The 21,922-nt window shown below is 40.2% G+C and overlaps 1 protein-coding gene across 1 annotated transcript in view; it reads left to right on the top strand.

Moving 5' to 3' along the window:
• Positions 1-21,922, top strand: part of NELL1 (neural EGFL like 1) — a 278,173-nt gene that overhangs the window by 14,755 nt on the left and 241,496 nt on the right. Inside the window, 1 exon segment of the mRNA XM_085223918.1 lies at positions 7,595-7,745. Coding sequence (XP_085080044.1) covers positions 7,595-7,745 — 151 coding nt within the window.

The raw sequence follows: 21,922 nt of genomic DNA, 5'->3' as shown, positions 1-21,922 counted from the left end.
TAAGAAAAGCGATGTTCAAAATCATAATTATGGTGTAAAAAGATAAAACAGTTATTATTGTGGCATTTTTGAAAATTGTTAGATCTCTCAAATAATTCATATAAAACTTGCAGGGAATGATTAAGTGTGTTAGCTGTGGTTGTGCCTCTTTGCTGGGGGACTGTGTGCAGGGCTTCACAGAGATGGAATCGATTCGTATTTGGGGTGAAGGTGTAAACGTGTGCTCACGTGTGTCCCAGAAAACAAGGTTGGCTGTAATATTCAATACAAATGTAATTGTAAAGAGGCTGACAGGAGAAATTATACTTGAGCAGAGAGAGGCCTTGACAAATGTATTGTACCCTGTGCCATTATCATGCAGTTAGTAAATCAAACAGGCAGCTAGGAGTTAATTTTCTTCAGCAGCAACACACAAGTGATTTTTTTCTGAGGTAAAGAAAACAGAAGGGAGAATGAATTCATGGCACGTATTTGTTTACAAATTGCATAAAGAAAATGAAAAAGCATATGATTTTTAGCAGTAAGCCAGCAAAATGCTTTAAAAATAATTAAGCAACTGTTGAGAGTGCCACTGTTGGAGCTTCTGACCACAAGAGCATGTCATCATATATTAACTTTGAACTTGTGGGATAATTTCACTGCCTTTAGTTGGATTATTCCTGTGATTAAAAGGCTTTACTGGACTGGAAATCAAAACCTCTGTGTGGATGTAGCCAGATCTGTTTGCTGCCAGAAGTAGCACTGGACACTGTAATTTCTCTCCGCAAGCAAAGAAACTGAGCCAGAGGCCTCTGTTTTAAGGATCAGCTAACAACTGCTGAGCTCTGGTGCTCAGATGTGCATGCTGAAGGACACATGCCTTCACCAGGGAGACGAGTGCTGCTCTCTGAGCGGCCCTGCTGGGGTGAGGCTGGGATCTTCTACACTGAGCAACTTGAGCTTTCAGCCTCTTCTGCTTTGCTGGCTCTTGGCATTACTCTGAAAATCTGGATTATAGGCTATCTCTGTCAACGAGAAATCAGAATTATTAAAATTTCTAAAATGACAAATCAATCACTCCCTCTGCATAGTCAATTGTGTGTTTCTAGATGGCAAATGCCCCAGGGGGGGAGGGGTGTAGATGGAGAGAGTGAGCTCAGGGTGCCATCAGTAGTTACTTGCAAAATTCTCTGATTTTCAGCTCCAGAGACTCAACTCCTTATGGTAGCATCCTCATTTAGATTTCTTGTACGTGTGCCTGAAGAGCACGTTTTGCCAAGTTCAATGCGTGTTACCGTTTCTTTTTTTCTTGAGATCACTTCCAATTTTGAGGGGCTGTCGTTCTGAGCTTTCCTGAAGATCTTCTGTAGAAGGAAAGGAAAAGATGGCTGGGTTTGCTTTTGTATGAAGCCAGAACAGAAGCTGTATTTTTCGGTGGCTCATTATCCCGTGTGGCAGTGGCACTTAACATTCTCTGAAGCAGAGCCCTGGAGTGGACTGTGTTGTGTCAATAATGAATCCTGGAAATGAGTGTTGCTCACTAGTATGGCAGCCAAGGCTGCTGGCTGTGTTCAGACTGCTCCTTGGGACTGTGTTGCTGGTGTAGTCAGTACTCTTCTGAACAGCTGTTATTTTCAGAATTTGCTAACAGCAGCCTTTATCGTAATCACAGTGATGCGATATGTTAGCTGATATAGATAAACAGTGGAAAAGAAGTTATAATCAGTGACTCCTGCACTAATTAACTAACAAGGCATGTAATTTGATTAACTCACATGATTTAAGAGCAGATGACGCACCGTTAGCAGTAGCATAACTTCTGGAGCATTTCTACCAGCTCTGGAGTAAGCAGTTAATTTAAGGGATCATCCATTTGTAAATAGTGTTGATTTCAGCACGAGTCCCTTGAGGACAAAGTTGAGCCTACTTGAGGAGGTGAGCCTGCGCCCTGTAGCTGCTTGAAATATTGCAAGTGAAGAAAAGGAGCTGCCTGAGCAGCAGGCGATGTGCAGCAAGGTGAGAGCTGCTCTCGACAGCAAAGCTTGTTGCAAAGCCTTTGGGCTCGCTCAAGTTTCCTGCTCGTGCTCCGTACCCACCAAATGCCTGGAAGGTGGTGTTAGTTGCTGTGTTGTGCATGCACCCATGCCTGCTGCTTGTCCTTTTGTCATGGGAAGAATGATTCTGCCGCTTGCCTTCAGTGTTCTGTCTGCCTGCGTGGAAATGAGAAGGGCTCTGGAGGTGGGAAGCCTAGATGTAGATAAGAGGGGCTGCCCCTGCAGTGTAGGCTTTGCTGCAGTTCTCTGCTGCTGTGCCCATTCTGTTGCCCCTGCTTGGGCTGGGACTTGACAAACAGAGGTGGCTCCCTTCTCTTTCAGTGTGTATCAGCACGATATCTTCTGCTCTGCTTATCCCAGAGCAGCTCAGTTTCCCTGGTCCAGGTTGAAATGCTGATAAAGCAAACAAGAGGCTTAACCTCTCGATCAACAACTTAATTAACATGAGTGTGGTCATTCCAGCCAGTGCTCAGGCTGGGAGAGCTTTCAAGTAGTGAAGAGCCTGACAGTAAGCCCCTAAGCAAATCTGTTAGTTGACTAGGGAGAAGCAGTGAGTTGATAAGCAGTGGTTTCACTTCTTTAGTGGCTCAGAATTCCGTTCTCTCTGGCATCTGGAGTTTTAGGATTGGGTTTGCAGTATTAGGACTGTGGAGTTTTAGGACTGGATGGAATGAAATGTATCTATAATTTTGAATGCTAGATTAATTTTGTTAGGCAAGACCTAGTTTGTAAACTAGTTGTCATTCTGATGGATGTTTGTCAGTGATATCTGAATGTTTACTGCCAGGTAGTTTTACATGGTACGAAGGAAGAGTTTACATTGCATTATACTGTTTTTCCACCTTCTCTAGCAGAACTGCCTTTGCTGTATAGTCATGGGAACTTACCTTTGTAACATTAGCTATTCACCCTGATAATTGCTCCTTCCTCTAATTTAATGAAAACCCATTAAGCCGAAAGAATAATTAAAATGAGACATCATCTCTGTAGGAGGTTTGCATATTAAAATCGCCAAGCATTTCACTGCAGATGGATCTTATTCTTGAGGAACGTTGTTTGAAGCAACATGTAAAAAGTGATTTATAGTGAATAATCATAATTTAGAAAGCTGTGCTATTGAACATGATTTCCTACTGTTTATTACCAACTCTGAGCGGAGCTTGCAATGCAAATAAAGCAATTAGAATATCTTTTTTTGTGCTGGTGAGAATACCTAGCAGCAGAGATGTACTCGTAGGAAAACATCGTGCCTTCTGTGAGCCTATTTGGTAGTAGCTGAAGGGGAAAGGAGAGGTTGTGTCATCCTCTTGTCTGGGCTGAATAATGGTTGTAGAGCAGTGGGAGCAGATGGACAGCAGGGGCATCTGGCATTGGTTTTATCAGTTCTTTGATAGACAGTCTGTGGGACCAACGTGGGGAAAGGAGTCTGTGCTTTGAATACTTGCCTTCACTGAGAAGGGTTTTGTGGCACTGTCTTCTGTTTCCATCCCAGGCAACTTCTGGACGCTGCCACTTCTACTCTTGGTTCCATTTTGAAAAGCTGGCGTCTTAAATAACTTACTCAGCACTCCATTTTTATTTCTGTGTTTCTCTCCATAGGGAGATTTAGGTCTTATTGGATTTTGCCCGTAGCAAGGTAAAAGCCAGTGTGCTGCAACATTCGATTCTTTAATTGCTGTCACTGAGATCCAGATTCTCTCTTGTTGCGGGATTAATTTCTACGTGCTTGTCTGGCGTGACTGTGCAAAGGATGTCCCGAAAGCACGTTTAAACAAATAGTTTTGCAATGATTGAGGTTACCAATAAAGCTGCATGCTCTGCGTTCCCTGCTGAAATAAGGAAGTAAAACAAAAAAGTACTAAAGCAAGGTAGTTAATGACAAACTGTATCTTGTTACAGAAGACCCAGCTTGATTTAGACCTGCATTTTTAGTGATTTTTTTTTCCAATGGAAGCATTTAGTGAAGAATAAAGATTTCCCAGATGGATTGGGATTCATCTTGTAAGACCAGTTATGTGATTTTTCTTTTTCAAAGCTTTGAACTCCAGTCCGAACAGTCATGTAATTCCCCTCCCTTCCGCACTGTGGGTTATGGGCACTGAGAACTTTCCCTTTTTAATGTGGAGGTATCTTGTGTTTCTCTGTTTGGCTGAAGAAAGTAAGTTCACTTAACGCTCTGAGGTGATTTGTATCTGTTGTACTTGTTGTACTTTCAGACTGTGGGTTTTTTCTTTTAGAAGCATTCTAGTATATTTAAAAAGCCCTTCAGACAGTCAGTATTTCACATTAAGAAAATATCTTCGCATAGAAGGGCATATGAAAGTTGTATCTGCATTTATTTATTTATTTCATTTATTGCTGAGATTGCATTATCATCCAGGCATGAAGTGATGTTTCACTGAAGATTACTGTATAAGCCTATATCATTCTATATTATGTAGGAAATATGGCATTTCATTACAAGCAGGCAGTTATTTTTATAGAGAGTGTAAAATATATTTTCCCTTTGGACACCTGCAGTGAGGGGGTGTATGTATGTTCAGGGTGTTTCTTTTTTCTTTCTTTTTTTTTTTTTTTTTTGAGTGAAAATCAGCTTGTAAATAGAAAGCTCTTAAAGTGGTTTGTACTCCCAATTCATTAGTATGGTACTTCCTGCAGAAGTGATGCAAAACATGAATTGATGACATACCTGGAGATCATGTAGCCCTGCTGTGCTGTCTGTGAGGCCTTGTGTGCCTCCTTGCTGTGATCCCTCAGGAGGCATGTGACCTTTGGAACAGCCTGCACCCTGCCCTATGGATGTGAACACTTGGATCCCTGTGAGCCTTCAGAGTCTCCTCTGCTCCCAGGTCCAGTTGCAGTTTCACCTGCTGTCTTCACTGCTGGGAAAACTCCTCTCTACCCCTTATTTTCCTGCCAGTAGATGTTTCTACACCTGCAGGTTTGTCTTTGGTTATGCAGCGAGAGGATGCTCCTGTGCTCTGGTACCTCCTTGGTCTGGTGATGAGCAGATTTACACCAAACAAGCAGCCCCATCCTCAGAAGTGTGTTGTTTTTTTTTTTTTAAAGCTAAATAACTTCCTTGTTATTAGTTACTTTAGAACAGGGTTGCAAAACAGCACCTGAATAATGCTTGTTATCTAGCAGTTTGGACCCACGTTTTTGGAATTTCAGGATTTTCTATCTATGGCAAATACTGCTTTTAATCAATGGAGTTAATGTGATCTGCTGTACGTGTTGCTAGTGTATTTGTGACTAAGCACTGGTCTAGAATAAAACATGATATTTCCAAGCATGTTTCTAACTGGAGTAGTCAGTTAATTGATTACTCACTGATGAATCTGACTAAGGAGCATGGTATTTGTATAAAATTTGGTGGATAAATGGGGGGATGTGGCTTTATATCTGGGACCGTCTATAATGAGAACGTGTTGGGTTTTGCATGACTTGATTGAAATTTTTGCATGTGTCCCACTGACAGCACTGTCTGTGCTTTCACTTAACAAAATTTTTGTGAGCTTCAAATAAGCAATATATGATTTCTGATGAGTGTAGCACCTTTAACAACAAAATTGTGAGAAACCAGGGTTCTTAGGCTTCAAAACAAAATAGCTGTCTTTAGCTGTCAACACTTGGAAATTTTATCTCTGAACAGTACTTGTGCTTTGGTACTCGGTACTGATGGATTTTCTGTCAGTGTAGTAGGTCAGAAACCGGCTGTGTGTTTTAAATTGGCAGTCATTAAAAGTGAAAAGTGCGTTAAGTTAGTGTAGTAGAGGATACACTTAGCAGTTGGATGTAATATTGGAGAGCTTCCTGGTATATGGAATATTTAGTGTTGTGTCTCCTGTGTCAGCTGATTCAAAGAAGACTGGTAGTATTTATGGCCAGGAATATTTGCTTGGTAAGCTCCATGAGTGTCATGATAGACATAATGAAATCTTGTAGGTAAACACAAAAGCTGCTCCTGTTTTGTGCTCTATGCTTTCTTTCGTTTCCCTTTCTGTTGGCTGTGGAAACGACTTCTGTTCTTTGAAGCTGTGTTCTCTTCTGATGGAAGTGGTGTTGGTCTGACAAATAGGTGCTGTAAGGTGGACCTTATGTTTATTTATCGGGTGAATTTGAACCTCTGGCAAAGATTTTTAAGCGATGAGTTGTGATTTTTTGATGTCTAATTTGCAGTACTTCTCAGAGGTGAGCTTTCCAAAGTGCAAGCGTGTTATGCGTTCTGAGCATGGAGGCTCATTTGAAGGGCTTTAAGCTGTACAGAAAAAGTTGAGACACCCAATTACAGAGCATGCTTGAATACTTCTTCCTTACAGTTTGGTTTCAGTCTGTGGCGTTCAGTCCATAGTCAATGTTCCTGAGTTTCGGGTTGTTTTCAAGCCAGCCTCTTCTCTTTCAGTTTGCAAAGCCTCAGTTAATGATGCTTTTTTTTCTCCCTCCCCTGCAGTGAAATTCTGAATTGTAAATCTCATCACTCCTTTGTGTATTACAGCACTCATGCTGGGCCAGATTCTCAAGATTCAATAGAGTTATATGGTTTTCTACCAGCTGAGAATTTGTGTTGGCATTTTTGGCTTTAAATAAACCTTTTCTAAAGGGAGCTTGCTAGGCTTCTAATTGGTTGTGACACCCAGGAACTGCAAGCAGCATAGGTCTCACGAATGTGTGATAAAGGCCCAGCATGAGCAACATGACAAGGGGTGGGAAGGTGAAATGCCACGATTTCTGCGTTTTGTCACTTAATCATCTTTGGGGGGTGATGATATATTGTGACTAAAAGGATGAAATAAAAATGAATGTGTTGGGAGATGGTGCATTTGAATCTTTGAAGATGAAATAGCTGAAGGTGTGCTGCTGCTTGGACATGGGCAGGATTAGTGAGATTGAAATTTCTGGATCTGCCTGGTCACACCACGGTTTTAATAAATATTGCATGAGCTGTCACGCTTTGCTTGCTTAAACTGAGAAATCCCTGAAACTATGGCATATTGCAAGCATGTCTTGTATTTATTTCTTGGGCAGAAGCACAACCGTGTAGCATTATTAGCAATAATACATCTCTGCCTTAAACAGTGCGAGGACAGATTCCCTCTGATGTACAATGGAAGGACAGTAATGAAGCTGATGGTAAAAACTGAAATTGGAGCTTGGTGATTTGTGTTGGGAGAGGCAGTGCTTGAGATTGCTCAGAATTTAGGAGCCTATTTATCTGCCTGCAGCACACCTTATTTACAGCAATTTAATCTGGTCACAGCAGACACAAATGGCTTGGCATCCCAATAAAAATTGTCAGAAAATCAGTAGCTGACCACTTGTGAACTTGGCGAAGTGACAAGTGGGCATGCTGACAAGGTGCCATTTGTTTGGGTTTTTTTCCACTGAAGAAATGTGCAGTGGGAGCGTGTGGTAGATGTCTCTTGAAAATGGAAAAATATCAATGGCAAAATGAAAAATGTAATCTGGATCTTTGACTTAGCATTTTTACTGGACCATTGTTCCTCTCCCTCCCGCTTCTCCCCTCCCCTTTTTTTTTTTTTTTTAAATAAAATCCTTAGATGTAGAAAGAGAAATCCATGCAGCGCCCCATGTGAGTGAGAAGTTGGTTCAGCTCTTTCGGAATAAAAGTGAGTTCACATTTCTGGCAACCCTTCAACAGAAGGCATCGACTTCAGGAGTTATACTGTCCATCCGGGAGTTAGAGCACAGGTAAGAGAAAATTTTCTCTCTTGTAGTCGTAGTGACATAAAAAGTACTGAGTGCTTGGTGGCCCATTGTGACAATGTGTTGAAATGGTAGATATAAAATCTGACATGCAAATTAAAGCCTCTTGACTTAAGTTGCAATTGCTGCTACTTGGTGTTTTTTATTTAAATAGGAGGTGTGCATTATTTATGTGTCCTGGTTCATAAAGTGACTCCTCTTAAGAAACAAGAGGATAAAAACTAATGAGGTGTAGATAAATGTATTTTGGAAATTGTAAAGCAGTTTCTGCTGTTAGTTTATCATGAGCACTTGGAGTTTGCTTTTTCAGGGAAGTTAAACTCCATCTCATGTTTTCTGCTTCACTATGTTTTAAAATATCTTAATATGCTTGCTTTTTCAAAATTCAGCAGTTAAGCTGTTCTTCAAACGTGTGCTTCCATCTGGCGTTGTGTTTTTTTTTCTTTTACTGGCATAAATACAATATATTCTTATTGTGTGCATTTCTTTTCTTGTTGTCAGTGTAGGAGGTAATGAAGAGGTCTCTTTCATTAGCTGTTACAGTAGCAAAATAGCAGTTTCTGTAAAAACAACGAAAAAAAGCACTTTTTAGTGATATAAACAGTATTGATTTCAATGATGTTTTGATGCTGTAAAGAGTGTATTGTGTCACGAGGTGTCCTGAAAACTAGAACTATTTGTAACTTAAAAAATAAGTATATATAACTCTTAGGACTTGAAGGATCTCTTCATCTGGTTTGACCTTCTGTTGTAATACAAGTAACGCCATGTTTTTTTTTTTTTGCTTTTGTTTCAAGTTCAATTTGCAATGTTTCTTTTAAGTTCCTGTTGGTATTTAATTTTGCTAATCATATGTATGGGACAGAATTACTAGGCCCATATGTTACTTTTTGTTGAGGCAGTCTACAGAGGAGATGGTAGTGACTTCTTCTGACCAAATGATCAGTGTTGGCTTCTTCCCTGTTCAGCAGCAGATATCTGAACAAGGATAACTAAGAGAAGGACTCTAATTCTTTGTTATTCATCATAATACTTTTCCATCACTTCAGCTTTCGTACTAATCTCTTACTTTATTCCTGCTTTCATTTTTGGGGCTGTTCTCTCTCTAAGAGTACTTTGTTACACAAAAATCCATCTCTGTCTCTTCCTTTTTACCTCCTCACCCCGTCTTTCCTTTTGTCATTACTTTTTATTTTCTCCAAGCTTTTCCAGGTGATGGTAGCTCTCTGAAGTCATGATTAACAAGATCAGCTTGCCATGCTACAGGATTTTTTTATTTGAGAGAGAGGATGTTGAGGACAGACATTGACACAGGAACATCATCACATTTAGGGACACATGCATGTACTCAGCAATCCAAGGTCAAACCAGACAGGCGGTGATAATTATACAATGCAAGGCACGTGGGTTTTTTGATACAGCCTCTTCTGAATTTGGCTACTTAACTTCTCTATCTTGGTGGTCAGAGGGAGCAGCTGGTAGAGAGATGTACTATGCAGAAGCAATCTCGACTGAATAAAATGTACTGCTGCTGTCCTTGGCCCTGAGGTTATCTCCAGTATTCTGAGTTAATATTTGTTTGTTTAAAACAACGTGTAGTTGAAGGATTGGATGCTAGCCTTGCTTAAATCTCTGTACTTCCATCCAATAGCCAAAGTAGTTTCAGTCTGCCTAATTCTATGTAATAACCAAAACAGGCACGCCTGGTGTTGTTAGTGGCTGCTGCTACATTCTGCAGGTCAGATGGATTACTGCAATTATTCATCTTTTCCACACGTGTTGTGTATCTGTTAAAATAGATTCTGTTTCTTTTCCTAATGTCTTAAGTTGCTACTTGGACCTTGATAAGAATAATGCTTTAAAACCCTTAGGTCTGTGATGACAGAAATGAATAACGTGGATGAGAGTGGAGAAAACATAACACTGGTGCATGGCTGAAGAATACAGTAGTTAGATTATAATGAGCTAAATAGCAGAATGTTCAGCTTGATTATTCTTGTTGTTGTTGGATGTTATACCAGCTGCTCAGGTTGCTATGTCTTAGCCTGATGTGTGAACCTAAATGTGCCACAAGTCCTTGACATACCAGTAAGCCCTTGTTAGGAGCAACAATATTTACAAGCTTTTGGTAATTAATATGGTTGTGTTCTGTCTCTTATTTCATTAAGCTATTTTCAACTTTCACATGTCTGTGAAAACACACCCTTTTATTAGATTTATTAGATTTTTATTAGATTTTATTTTAAGTTACATGCAAGTTGTGTGTCAGCATAACTAGTTGAAAAGGCTGGTTTGCATAATGTCATGTAGTGGAGACAATCTTCGTAAGGTACAAGTGAAAATTTATGAGGTAGAAACATGTTGAATGATTGTTTATATTGCCTTTCTCTAGCATGTATTTGCTGGGGTTTATTATTCATTAATAACATGGAACTCTGAATCCAAGATATCTATGATATCTTAGAAATATGTAGGTAAATGGAACTTAAATCTTAATAAAAAGAAACTGAATACAAAAGGTATTAAACTAACATGAATACAACATTCCCTGAAGTCAGTTGTTCGTGAATGCTGTTTTGTTATACTAAATGGATATCTCACAGCATTTAGAGATTAGTCATTAATTTTTATCATAATTTGATGTACAGGATTTATACTGCAGAGATGATAAATGAGTTTTTGTTAATATTTTATCTTGTTGAATCAACTTGATGATAAAGATTCTGTTTTCATGATCCAAATGTATTAATATACACTTGGAAAATTGAAAGATTGATTAACACAGATTAAGTCTAATTGAGCAGTCTGGTATGTGCAGACTATGTGCCAGTTATCTGGAATACAAAAGTGAATCTGCAGATTATATTTTTTTCTGAAGTTTAGAGGACAAAATATAATGAAGGATGGATGAACATGTAACTTGTGGATGAGGAAATGGAGAAGCTATTTTCTTTGTTGGAGAATTTTGTCCCTTCTATCTAGATCATTGTAGGCTGTTCACAGTCTTTGAGTCTTTCAGCCGTGAAGAAGCTTGAAAAAAGCCATCGAGATGGTTGAAAACCCACCCATTATGAATCCTTGTTTCAAAAGCAGAGTTTAACACAGAGTTGTCTGTTTGTTCCTTACCTATTTTGGCCTTCTGTGATCCAGAGCCCCTTAAAATTAATTAAATGGGAGTCAGCGTTGCCTTTTTCTCTTCACTCCTTGAGTTGCATGTATATATTGATAGCTCCTTCTCAGTACTGGCCAAGATCAGCCTCTGATGATATCTGCCAAGGATGTTCAGATACCCAGCTAGAGTCTGAAATATTGGTTGCCACCAAAGAAGCTGACTATGATTGCTTGATCCTGGAGGGCACTATTTATAAACAACTCACAGCTGTAAGTCTATTTTCTCTTGATGTGAAAATCTTGCCCCCAAATTAGCCATCAACTTTTCCTACAGTACCATAGTATTATGACAGTGAGTGGGAAAGGAAAGCATTTATTTTCTTAGCATATAGTAAGAACATACAAAATGTAGGGTTATGTTGCTTGGAAATGATGGGTAAGACATGGTGGGTACAGATCTCTTCTACTGGCCACATCGCTGACTCACTTATATCATTTTTCTTTATTTATTGGAATGGCCACTCTTGGATTACTACTCATATTGTAGGTCTGTGTGGTCTAAGGTATCAGAGAGTGTTCAGTGCAGGGAGGAACATGAAAGGAAAAAGAGGAAACACAATCTTTATGTTGTGGGGAGGCTCACCATCCCCTGGAGGTGTTCAAGAAAGGTGTAGATGTAGCCTGAGGGATATGGTTAGTGGGCAAGGCGGGGATGGGTTGACCATTGAACTCAATGATCCTAGAGGTCTTTTACAACCTTTATGATTCTATAATTCTATGATATAAGGAGGGAGCTGATGGCCAAGCTGTTGTCTTGTCAAGATGTGGGAGGTAACAACCTCGACTCAAATTTTCTCACTTTTCATCAGGTGAAATTTCCTTTGATCTTTTGAAAGTAACCTGTTGGTTATTTACTTGCTCTGTAACAAGCTACCTTCCAAAGAAAGATTTTCTTGATAACTATTGATTTTAGTTTTTGTTGACAGCAGAGAAATTAGACACAGTAATGCAGAATGAGTAAAAAATGAACTAGTAAACAGAGGAACTGTTATCTAGAAATTACGTATAAGAAATAAAACCTCTTGACCTCTTGTAGATCTCATCCTATGCATTTTTCAAAGTCACTGAATCTTGAGCAGTACTTAATCTCTTTTTATTTCCCCCCTCTTGTCTTCCCAAAGAAGTTATTGTTGCACTGTTGGGGGGGGGGGGGGGGAAACACCCCCAATTGCTTTGTTGTACTATTTTTGTGGGTGTCCTGGGTCTGTCTTCTGTGCTTCGTGCTTATTAACACTAACTTTCTATCCGTGTGTTGTCATGCTTTCTGAAGAGTATTTAGAAGTGGAAGATCCCCCTCTGACAGAACTGGGAAGAGATGAAATTAACATTTCTGAGATTGTCTTACAGGAAGCACTAAAAGCTTTTTTTTAGACTTGTAAAATGCTTTTATTCCTTTAACGTTTAGCACTAACCTACATCTAGGACCTGTCCTTCAGAAACTTTGTCATGCTGGGTAGTTGGAAGCTTGCAAGTTAATTGCACTGCTGTGGTAGGTTTATTGAGTAGAGAACTTGGCTCTTCACTCTGCAACACCAAGCTCTATTGGTAGAGATGTTAGGCTGGTAGTGAAAGATTTTTATAATCAGTGAATCAGTTTTGGATGGGGAGAGGGCACCTGGCTGGAACTCTCTAGAAAGTTGAATACTTCCCCAGGTTACACCACAAACAGCTTCTGAGACTGCTGAGGAGCAGATAGAAAGCTGTACATTCACATTTAATAATTGAAATATGTTATGGAGATACAGAGTTTGGTACTTAGCAGTTACCAAGCTAATTGAAGCAAGCACTGAAATAATCTAATGAAAAGAAGTCTGCGCAAGTGCCTTCTGGCCTTAGTTACAAACCTGGAGGATTGGATTTAGCCCATGCTATGTTTTAGATGTGTATATGTGTAGTGACTTTAAACAAAAGGCAGGAAAAACCCTGCAAATGTATCCACTATCATTTTTCTTGTAGGGTAAAGGTAATGTCTTCGTTAATATTTTTATGTAGAATTACTAAGCTGTTTAGAGAATGTAAAGATGCAGCCTTACTTCTGTCCCTCTGCATCACGTAGTGTGAAATGAGAGGCATCTAGACTCCTTTCCCCTCCTTGACCCTTTGCATCCTGCATGTCTAAAACCTTTTGGAAAACCATACAAGTGGAAATAGAGTTATGCTCTCCTGCTTGTAACTTTCTGATTCAGGTATGCAAAAGACAAAAAAACAAGCAGAAATGTTATATTCCGTATATCTCCCTCTGGTTTAAATGTTGTGAAAAGGGAGTTAGTGGTCAAGGAGCAACCTTCCATCTTGTGGCTCCCTGCTGAGAAGCAGCTGTTTTATGTACGCTGGGCTGGCTTTAAAGCATTAATGTGCTGCTGATAACCAGCTGTTGAAACACACTGATTGGACCTTGCTGGCAATTGGAGCAGAATGGCTGACAGTTTGAACTCTTTAAAACTGAGTTTGGACAGTGCAGAAATGTTGTGGTCAACCAGGAGCAGAATGTGTGGGTCCCCCAGGAGTCTTCTCCAACATGCTGTGTTATTTTGTTGGCTTGTTTTATGGTTCTCAGATACAGGCGAAGTGCTGGAATGTCTCTCTTTAGGCTGAAGTCAACTTTCTGCAAACTGTCCTTTGAATTTTGGTTGCTCGTTAACACTGCAATGCTTCTGGTTAATGAGAGGCTTGGATGCTCACAGCTTTTTATTCGTATGTTGTCATTTTCTTAGTTGGACATGAGGTGATGCCTGATGTTTGTTTTTACTTAATTTGCTTAGTTCAGGGTTTAGTAAAGATGTCTGTGTGCTTTGCCCTAAGTGCTGCCCTGTGAGAAGGAAGAGGGGCACAGTGCCTGCCCTAAGGGCTCCCAGCTGAGGGAGGCTGCTGGTTGACAGCAGGGAGGAGAGGAGGGCAAGGAGGAGGTGTGCAGGGCAGGCAGAGACTGAGGGCATCTGGAGAGGAGCAGGGAGCAGACACGTGGTTGGGCCTTGATGGAGTGGCAAGGGAGACTTTTGCAGGATCTGGCAGAAATGTATGGGATTGGTCATAACTCAAGAAATCACTGAAAAACTGCTGGCTTGGAGAGCAAGATCAGAGGGAAAACAGGACACAGGGTACTTAGTTTTCAGATATCATGCTTTGGCTCCCAGGTGGCAGGTCTCATTCTGTTAAAAGGCCATGTTATTGTCTCTTTTTCTGTTAAAATCAGGTGTTTTATAGGCTGGATTTGGGGAGTCTGCTGAGCAGCAGTGATGAATGCAAGGGAGGGTGTGGGACTGGACAGGATTATGCTCTGCACTGGTTATAGCTCTGCTGGGAGCTCTCTGGTGGTTCCAATGGCTCCTCTTTACCCATGATGATTCCTCAGCTAATGCTGCTTCAAAGTCCTGTGGCTGGCTTCAGAAAAATTGTCGGGTCCTTTAGAAAATCCTTAGATGAAAATACTCACGGACTGCAGATGATCCACTGAAACACTGGGGAAAGTGACCCTTGTTCAAGGCACTTTTAGTGATGAGCTCTTTGAGGAGCACTTGAGTAATCCAAAGTGCGACTGTGGATTGTGTTCCTTGCAATAGATACAGCAATTGTATGAGTGCAGGATGATTCAGTTTCGGAGTGGTGGTGATATGTGAATAAATGATTCCTTTTTTTTTTTTCTCTCACCTTTTTTTCAGGTTATACTTCTATCAGATTAGTTCCTCAGATTGACATGGCTTGTTGCACCCAAAAGGCTGTCAAATGCAAAGGATAAGGTTGGAATGAGCATACAGCAAAATGAGACTAGCCCTTTCAGGAAAGGTAGTGCTAAGTTGCATTCATCCCTTTTTGTAAGATCAGCACCTGCTTTTTGTCAAGTGATATAATCTAAATTTGTCCCATTACTTGGCCTGAGTAGATTGGCTTCTTGCAGAAGCTTGGTCTGGCAAATGTCCCAGTTATTGCAGCTGTGTGCATTTTAGAGGAAGCATCTGAAAGGCTGTCATCACCTTTCTTCAAATAATGGACTCTCTTCTAGATTCCCTATGCACAGGGAGGCTGTGTGCTTTTTTTTTTTTAGACAGGTGGATAGCATCTACAGTGAAGACATGTTTAGACACATGAAATGGAAACAGAGACACATAATAAGCTCAGCCATTACAACACATGACCATGAAAATGTACCAGCTCTGACTCAAGCTATATTAGCCAGCAGGCAGATGATGGGGTCATGTTTTTTTCCTTATATGATCAAGGAAGAAAGTAGACTTGTATTTGGATGACCTTTGCCTTGTTGCAGGTACACAAATGCATACTTTGAGCATCGTAAGTGCTTTAGAGCCTTGCAGCTTGCATGCCCAGTTGTCCCATGGAAGATTTGTAGAACAGAAGGTAAATCTTTATCATAGAAAATGTCACTTGTGTGTGATTATTGTGTACAGTCAACAAACATACAATTAGCAGAGTGGTGTGGTTAGGCTGGTATTTTACAGGTTGTGTAACTAGAAGGATTATCACAGTGAAAAGGGATAATCAAAAATAAATGAAAATACTCACCCGTGTCCTGGGCTCACAGGAAAAACTCCAAAAGGAGCAATCTTCAGAAAGTGATCCTTCCTCAGTGGCAGTCAGCCCTTAAATGGGGTCTGAGAGCTGCAGTCATGCTCCACCCCTTCTGGTCACAGCTGAATTGCCTTCACCTGTGCTCCTAGAGCTGACTCTGTGCTTGTCTCAGGTGGTCAATCAGAGGTTCAGGCCATGATTCAATGGTTCCCATACAGTTTCTAAGTCTTTCAAGGTTGGCTGATACAGGCTTAGATAGGCATTGTCCTCGGAGTCATCAGAACAGAAAAAAGAAAGGTGTTAATTGCCTAGGTTTTGTTCCTTTTACTTGAAGTGAAAGGTGTTTGAAGGAATTATGCTTGGGTAGCCAACAGCACCCTGAAATTGAACTTCTGAGCTTTTACATTGAAGATTTGAAAGAGTTTAGTATTTTAAGTTTTGGCTTGTTTTGGATTTGTTTGTATAGGAGTAGTACTTTGGAGTTGCAGATTATCAGAGAGTGAAACATTTGGGATTCAACTTTTGCATTTGCTTTTGTAGAAAGCTAATCTGATTTTTTTTTTTCCAGCAAGATATGTTCAGTGTTAGAGATGATCCTTCTATTCACTGTACCTTTTGTGCTACCAGATGTCAGTCTGATTTTGCTCAGAGCCTTTGATATCAGTACGTAATCTCTGCAACAGCAGTAAGTCTTTAATGCCACGTAAGTGAAGATTTGCTATGTATGGTTTTGTTGTGCAGCCTCTCAATCTGTCCATCTTTAAACTAGCTGCAAAAGGTAGCTCTGTATGGTTTGTAAGTATGTTTGTGTGGCAGAGAGCTGGATCTGCACGTTTGAGTGTGTAAGAGCATTTCTTCAAAATCTGGTGCCTGACAGTGTTTCAGAACTTGGGATCTTTATCCTGTCACTTTCTCATAACTAGGGATACAAGAAAAGCACCTGTGGAAGCAGCTGAGATATTTAACTTGACAGTTGTAACTTGTTCTAGTTCTGCATCCTTACAGAACTCTGGTAACAACTGCAAGGTGTTTAGTTTGTTTTGAAGTCAGGTGCCTCTCTTGTTTCAGAGGCATCACTTTTGTTCCATGTGGCTTCATTGACTGTGGTGATGGTTATGGGTACAGACCTACTGACTCAGCTGCAGAATATAGCATAGTGTTCCCAGTGTATTCTTGCTGCCTGACTTACTTTCCATCAGGTGAGCATTGAAACACAGTCTCAGTTTCTTTTCTGCTGTTGTTCAGGCTGAACCAGTTGGCAGAACCAAAATAAGGATATGCTCAGTCAACAGTGAGGAACAGCATTAGGCTGAAAGTGTAATTATCTGTTATTTGTCACAGAATCTGTGCGGATTGAAAGTCCTGCAATCTGCATGGTAATGTACTCGGTGCCTTGGCTGTTGTTTCTGAATACATCCAGGAATGTTTCTGAAGTAGGCTTTTTTTTCCATTAACATCCTTAAATGTTCTGATATTCTGCTTGGCATGATGCTATTAAATGAAAAGTCTGTATCTGTAAACGTGTGCAAAGAGACAAAGCAGTGAAGAAGCTTTCTGAATTTCTAGTTAATAACATCCAACGGTCACAGAACTTTCCTTGAATTTGTTCTACTATTTAAAAACAAAAACAAGTGCCCTGACCAGGCTCTCAACTGTCCAGTATCTTCTGCTCAACGACCTCACTGAACAAGTCTGATTCTTACTATTGCAGTTATTTTTTTCACTAGTTGAGAGGTCTGGTGTTGTAGGGTTTCTGCTGCTTGTGCGTGGTGAACAGCGATGCCAGTCTTGTACTTTTTTGATTTTTTGTGACCTTAACCCATACAAAGTTGAGCAGATGCATGAGTGTTTTGACTAGATGGCAGCCCTAAGTTTATACAGGTTCACAGGGATGCTATCTGTGCCTGCTGCCTTGTCCTGGGACATCTGTTCAGTAGCTCTACAGACTGTAAGTGCTGATGCTGCTTGTCGAAAGAGGCTGTGGGACTTTGGCACTTGATCTGGGATCTGAAGTTGCACAGTCAAAATGGTTACTCTGCTTTATTTATGTTTGGATGTGATAAAGGGGATGATCTCTTGAATGAAGTCCAAAATGTAGTTATGCCTTAGTTCTTAGAGCTCTTATCAAAGCCCTTAATCAGGACTGTCCTTGCCAGATGGTGCCCTGTCTTCACTGTGCAATGTTTTAGTGTCTCATAATAGGTGTTAGCATCATCAAGATGAGAACAGAAAGTGCTGTACACATTGAAGATGTTCATAAGAACATTTATCCTAGAACTGTTCCAGAGGTTGTGGCTTGTGTACCTACAGTATGCTTTCAGGAACCCGAACCTTTTTCTTCCTATCTGGAAGTGAAATGAACTGTCAGATATGCAGGTAAATATTTGCTATGATGTGACAAAAATGAAAGACAAAAAAGAGTAAACATCAGTGAACTGGTCACTATCCTCTCATAACTGTACCCTTATAGGAGGTAGATATGGGTTGCAAAAGTTGTCAGAGTTGTGAAGCATCTTATGTTGATTGTGGAATATTGTAGTCCGTCTGTAAAGCACGTTCCATGACCTTAAAACGATCCAACTTCTTTGTGCATAGAAAAAAATCTGAGTTTAGAAACACTTTTTTGCTTTTCTCTCTTTTATACACTGAGATTTGAATGAGAGGGACTACTGTCATGTGTATATAAAAAAAAAAAAAAAAATTCTGTATCTGAATAAAAGAAGTCAATGGTAGCTTATATGCTTAGCAAACATGGAAGTTCTAGCAGTGGAATAATTTCAACCAAGGTCATATAATGCTTTGTATTTATGTTCTGTGAACATTTCTTAATACATGCATTCTGAGAACTAGTCTGTCAAAATGATCTTATCTTTTTTTAAAAGAAAAAAAGCCCACTCATTGGGAAATAAATAAAAGAAGAAAGCATCACTTATTTGTCAACTTGTTAGCACAAAGTGTCTCTGACATGTGTCTTGGAAAAAGTGACGAGGAGGGCAGCAGGGGGCTAACTGTAGCAATGAGCTGACAAATGGATCTGAGACTCATTCCAGTCAGACTTCATGCAGCTGTTAGGCAGCAGCAGAACTGGTTGTAATACTCAGCAATCTCCCTTGGGCTACTGATATGGATCTCATGGCAAGACTGAAAGTTCACGCTTACTGTTGATGCATTTATTCAGGCAGTACAAGTGTGGAAGGCCGGCTCATTTTTACCAGGTGCTGTAATACTTTAAGGAACCCTGACTTGTTCTGTTCCTGTGTTTTCTCCTCCTTCTTGAAATATTGGGAAGAATGTATGAAAAGATGTGTGTTTGAGACCAGTTGATTTTCTTTCCTCTTGCATGGAAGCTTCTATTAATTTCCTCCCCTTGTTTACCTGTAAATTTACAGTAGATGAAAACTTGTGCAATGGCATGTGAACTCTAAGGTGAGTTGCTTTTGAAGAAGCTTTCCTCTAGAGTCTGGTTGGAGGAGGAAAGAAAAGATTTTTGCAAGTTGCTTTCCTGGTAGCAGATGAACTGTATTCTGGTTGAGAGAAGACAATTGCACATTCTGAGCTGTGTATGTGCTTATTTAGACGAGATCTCTGAATTGTGCATCTTGGAAGAAATTAAAAATCCATGCAGATGTGATATTTTTAAACTGCTCTACTGTATTTAAATACCTGAGATATGAGCTTGGCTTAACCAGCCAGTTTCTGCTGATGGGTTTTATTGACTGTTGTTTGCTGATGTTTGAGTGTAACTGCTTCTGATTTGCACTTGTTGAAGGTGGTGAAAAATAGGTGCAGAATTTGTCTGCTGTCATCCTCTTTTCCAGTAACAGAAGAGGTAAAAATGTGCTGTGGACAGTCCTGTGGCACTTGGCAGTGCAGCAGGTATAAATATATAGTTAGCACTGTCTATTGCAGTAAGTTTTGACAAATTACTTCTGCTTTTTATAAAATAAGTCAGGGAACAGACGACCAGCTGTTTTTAGTTCAGAAGTTAACAGTTGAAGCTAAAGCTTATCAGATGGAAGCTGTGTTGCTTTGCAATTCCCTATGCTGTTCAAATAATATAGCATAGATGTAAGTGCGATATCTGACTGCCATTCCTGGAGCTGGAATATTGCCTTTTTCAATACCAAACAAAACATTGTGTAGTAAGTGATTAGTTCCATAGCTACACGGTGTTGTGAAGATTGACTGCAGGAAGCCATGTGCTTCCCACAGCAGTAGCTCGTCCTACAATCGTGTGTGGCTTAGGCTGGAAGGGGCCTTGAAAATCATTGAGCTCCAACCCCTCTGCCATGAGCAGGGCTGCCAACCTCTAGATCAGGCTTCCCAGGCCCCATACAACTTGACTTTGAGTGCTTTCAGGGATGGGCTTCTACAGTTTCTTCAGGCAACCTGTTCTGTTCTCTCACCATCCTCTGAATAAATAATTTCTTTCTGAAATCTTAATTTCCCCTCTTTTAGTTTAAAGCCTTTCCCCCTTGTCCTATCGCTATCAGATTGTGTAAGGAGTCGGTCCCTCTTCTGCTTGTAAGCTCCCTTCAAGTACTGAAAGGCTGCAATGAGGTCTCCTCAGAGCCTTGTCTTCTGCAAGCTAAGCAAATCCAACTTTCCTCAACCCTTCTTCATAGGAGAGGTACATCAACCCTTTGATCATCTTTGTGACCCTCCTCTGGACCAATTCCAACAGCTTTACATCCTTCCTGTATGGGGGCCCCAGGCCTGGATACAGTACTGCAGATGAGGCCTTACAATGACGCTAGAGGGGGACAGTTACCTTTCTCCTTGCTGCCACCCCTCTTCTGATGCAGCCCAGGATGCAGTTGGCCTTGCTCTCAGGCTCTACTGTGATCAACCATGTAAATAGATTTATATAAATACTTTGCGCATGAGAAAGATGCGTAACTCTTCTTTCTTTGGCATTTTTTGATATATTTTTCTTCCTCTCTGTTGCTTATCTGAACAGGAGTGAAAGTTTCTTCCTATTGAGCTTTGACAAAAGATGGCAATTAAGAAACCTTTCAGTTCACTGCTACTTGCTCTAGTACTTTCCAATGTCTTCTGTATGTTGACTGTTTTTACCAAGTATTAAAATAAAATAATAAAAACTTCCTCCCCAGATTTCTTATGAGAATTAAGGTATTTAAAGGGAATGGTGATGGTAGCTAATCAAGATTCTGCTCTTCTGTTTGAGAAGCCCTGTTCCTTTGCCCTCTTCCTGATTTTTATACGTATGAAACTAGGCAGTTCCTTTACAACACCAGCCTTTCTTTTTTTTTTTCCTTTCTGTACTGTCTTTTATTCATACGTATGTCTGCTTTCATTTAATTTTAATTTTGCCTCTGTCTGCTTTGCTCTTGTTATTTGTTTCAGGTGACCTGATAATGCTTATGTTCTATGTGGAAAAATTCTTATCTATCTGAACCGCAAGGCATTGTCAGTATGAAGGAGGGATGGAGTTTATTTTTGTCAAGCGTTGTCTTGCTGTTCCCCTTCTCTGCTGCCTCTCTTGCTGTTCTGCTGCCTCTCTGTCTCTTGTTTTATCTTACAGCCTAAAATCTGGAGAATTGAGTTATTTGGGAGGAACTTGGTTCTGAGTTGCCTCTGCTTCACTGATGATAATAATTCCTACATACACTTTGTCCATACTTGTCCACACCAGCTGATGAGGTCTGTGCACAGTCAAGCTGGGTAAAAGGCTTGAGTGAAAATGAGAATCAGTACCTACGTATTTATTCTTTTATCTTGGATTTTTTGTTTTGCTTTATGGAAGTAAACTTTATTATTGTCTGGTTGGTTAGTTGTTTTGTTCTAACACCGCAAATCAGCATCCATCTTTCAGCTGCAGTGTTAACACTGGTATTGCCCAGTTGGGAGAGCATGACATTGCAGAGGCAGACTGGCATAAGGACTAGCTATAAAACCTAACATCTGTTCTTAAATGAAGTTTTTCTACTTTAAAAAGAGGTCTGTGTCACCGTTCTATAAGCGGGCCATCATTTTATGAGAGAGAGAGAGCAACTTGATTTGATATGCTGTAAATACTCTGTGTGATCTCTGGTCCACGACGAGGTTTAATAATTTATGCTGTCAATGCGTTGCCAGTGGTAAGGACTAAATTCACCCTAGAAGATGATCTGGCTCTTCCTGTCATTGTGACGTCAATTAATAGCTTTACTTTGTTAACAAGGCAGTACTGCCCAAAGACTATTCTCTTGTGACAACTCTGTGAAGGCTTTGATTGCTTATGCCAGATGTTGAGACACGTAATCTAGCCAGGAGGCTTTGTTTCCTTGTAAAGCTGAACAGTTACAGCTGTAAAAATAAAACTGAGAAAATGAATAAAGTATAATTGCATGTAGGGGAGTCCTAAAAGTAAACAATTTTTAAACTAGATTTGCAAATAGTGAATACAAATTGAGTGATTACCTGGAGCTTCCTTATCTTAATGGCTTATTGTTTGTTCGTTAGTA

The sequence above is a fragment of the Meleagris gallopavo genome, chromosome 5 (assembly GCF_905368555.1).
Source record: "Meleagris gallopavo chromosome 5, MGAL_WU_HG_1.1, whole genome shotgun sequence".
NCBI lineage: Eukaryota > Metazoa > Chordata > Aves > Galliformes > Phasianidae > Meleagris > Meleagris gallopavo.
Note: the sequence above shows the minus strand (reverse complement) of the source record. Positions and strands in the feature narration are given on the sequence as shown.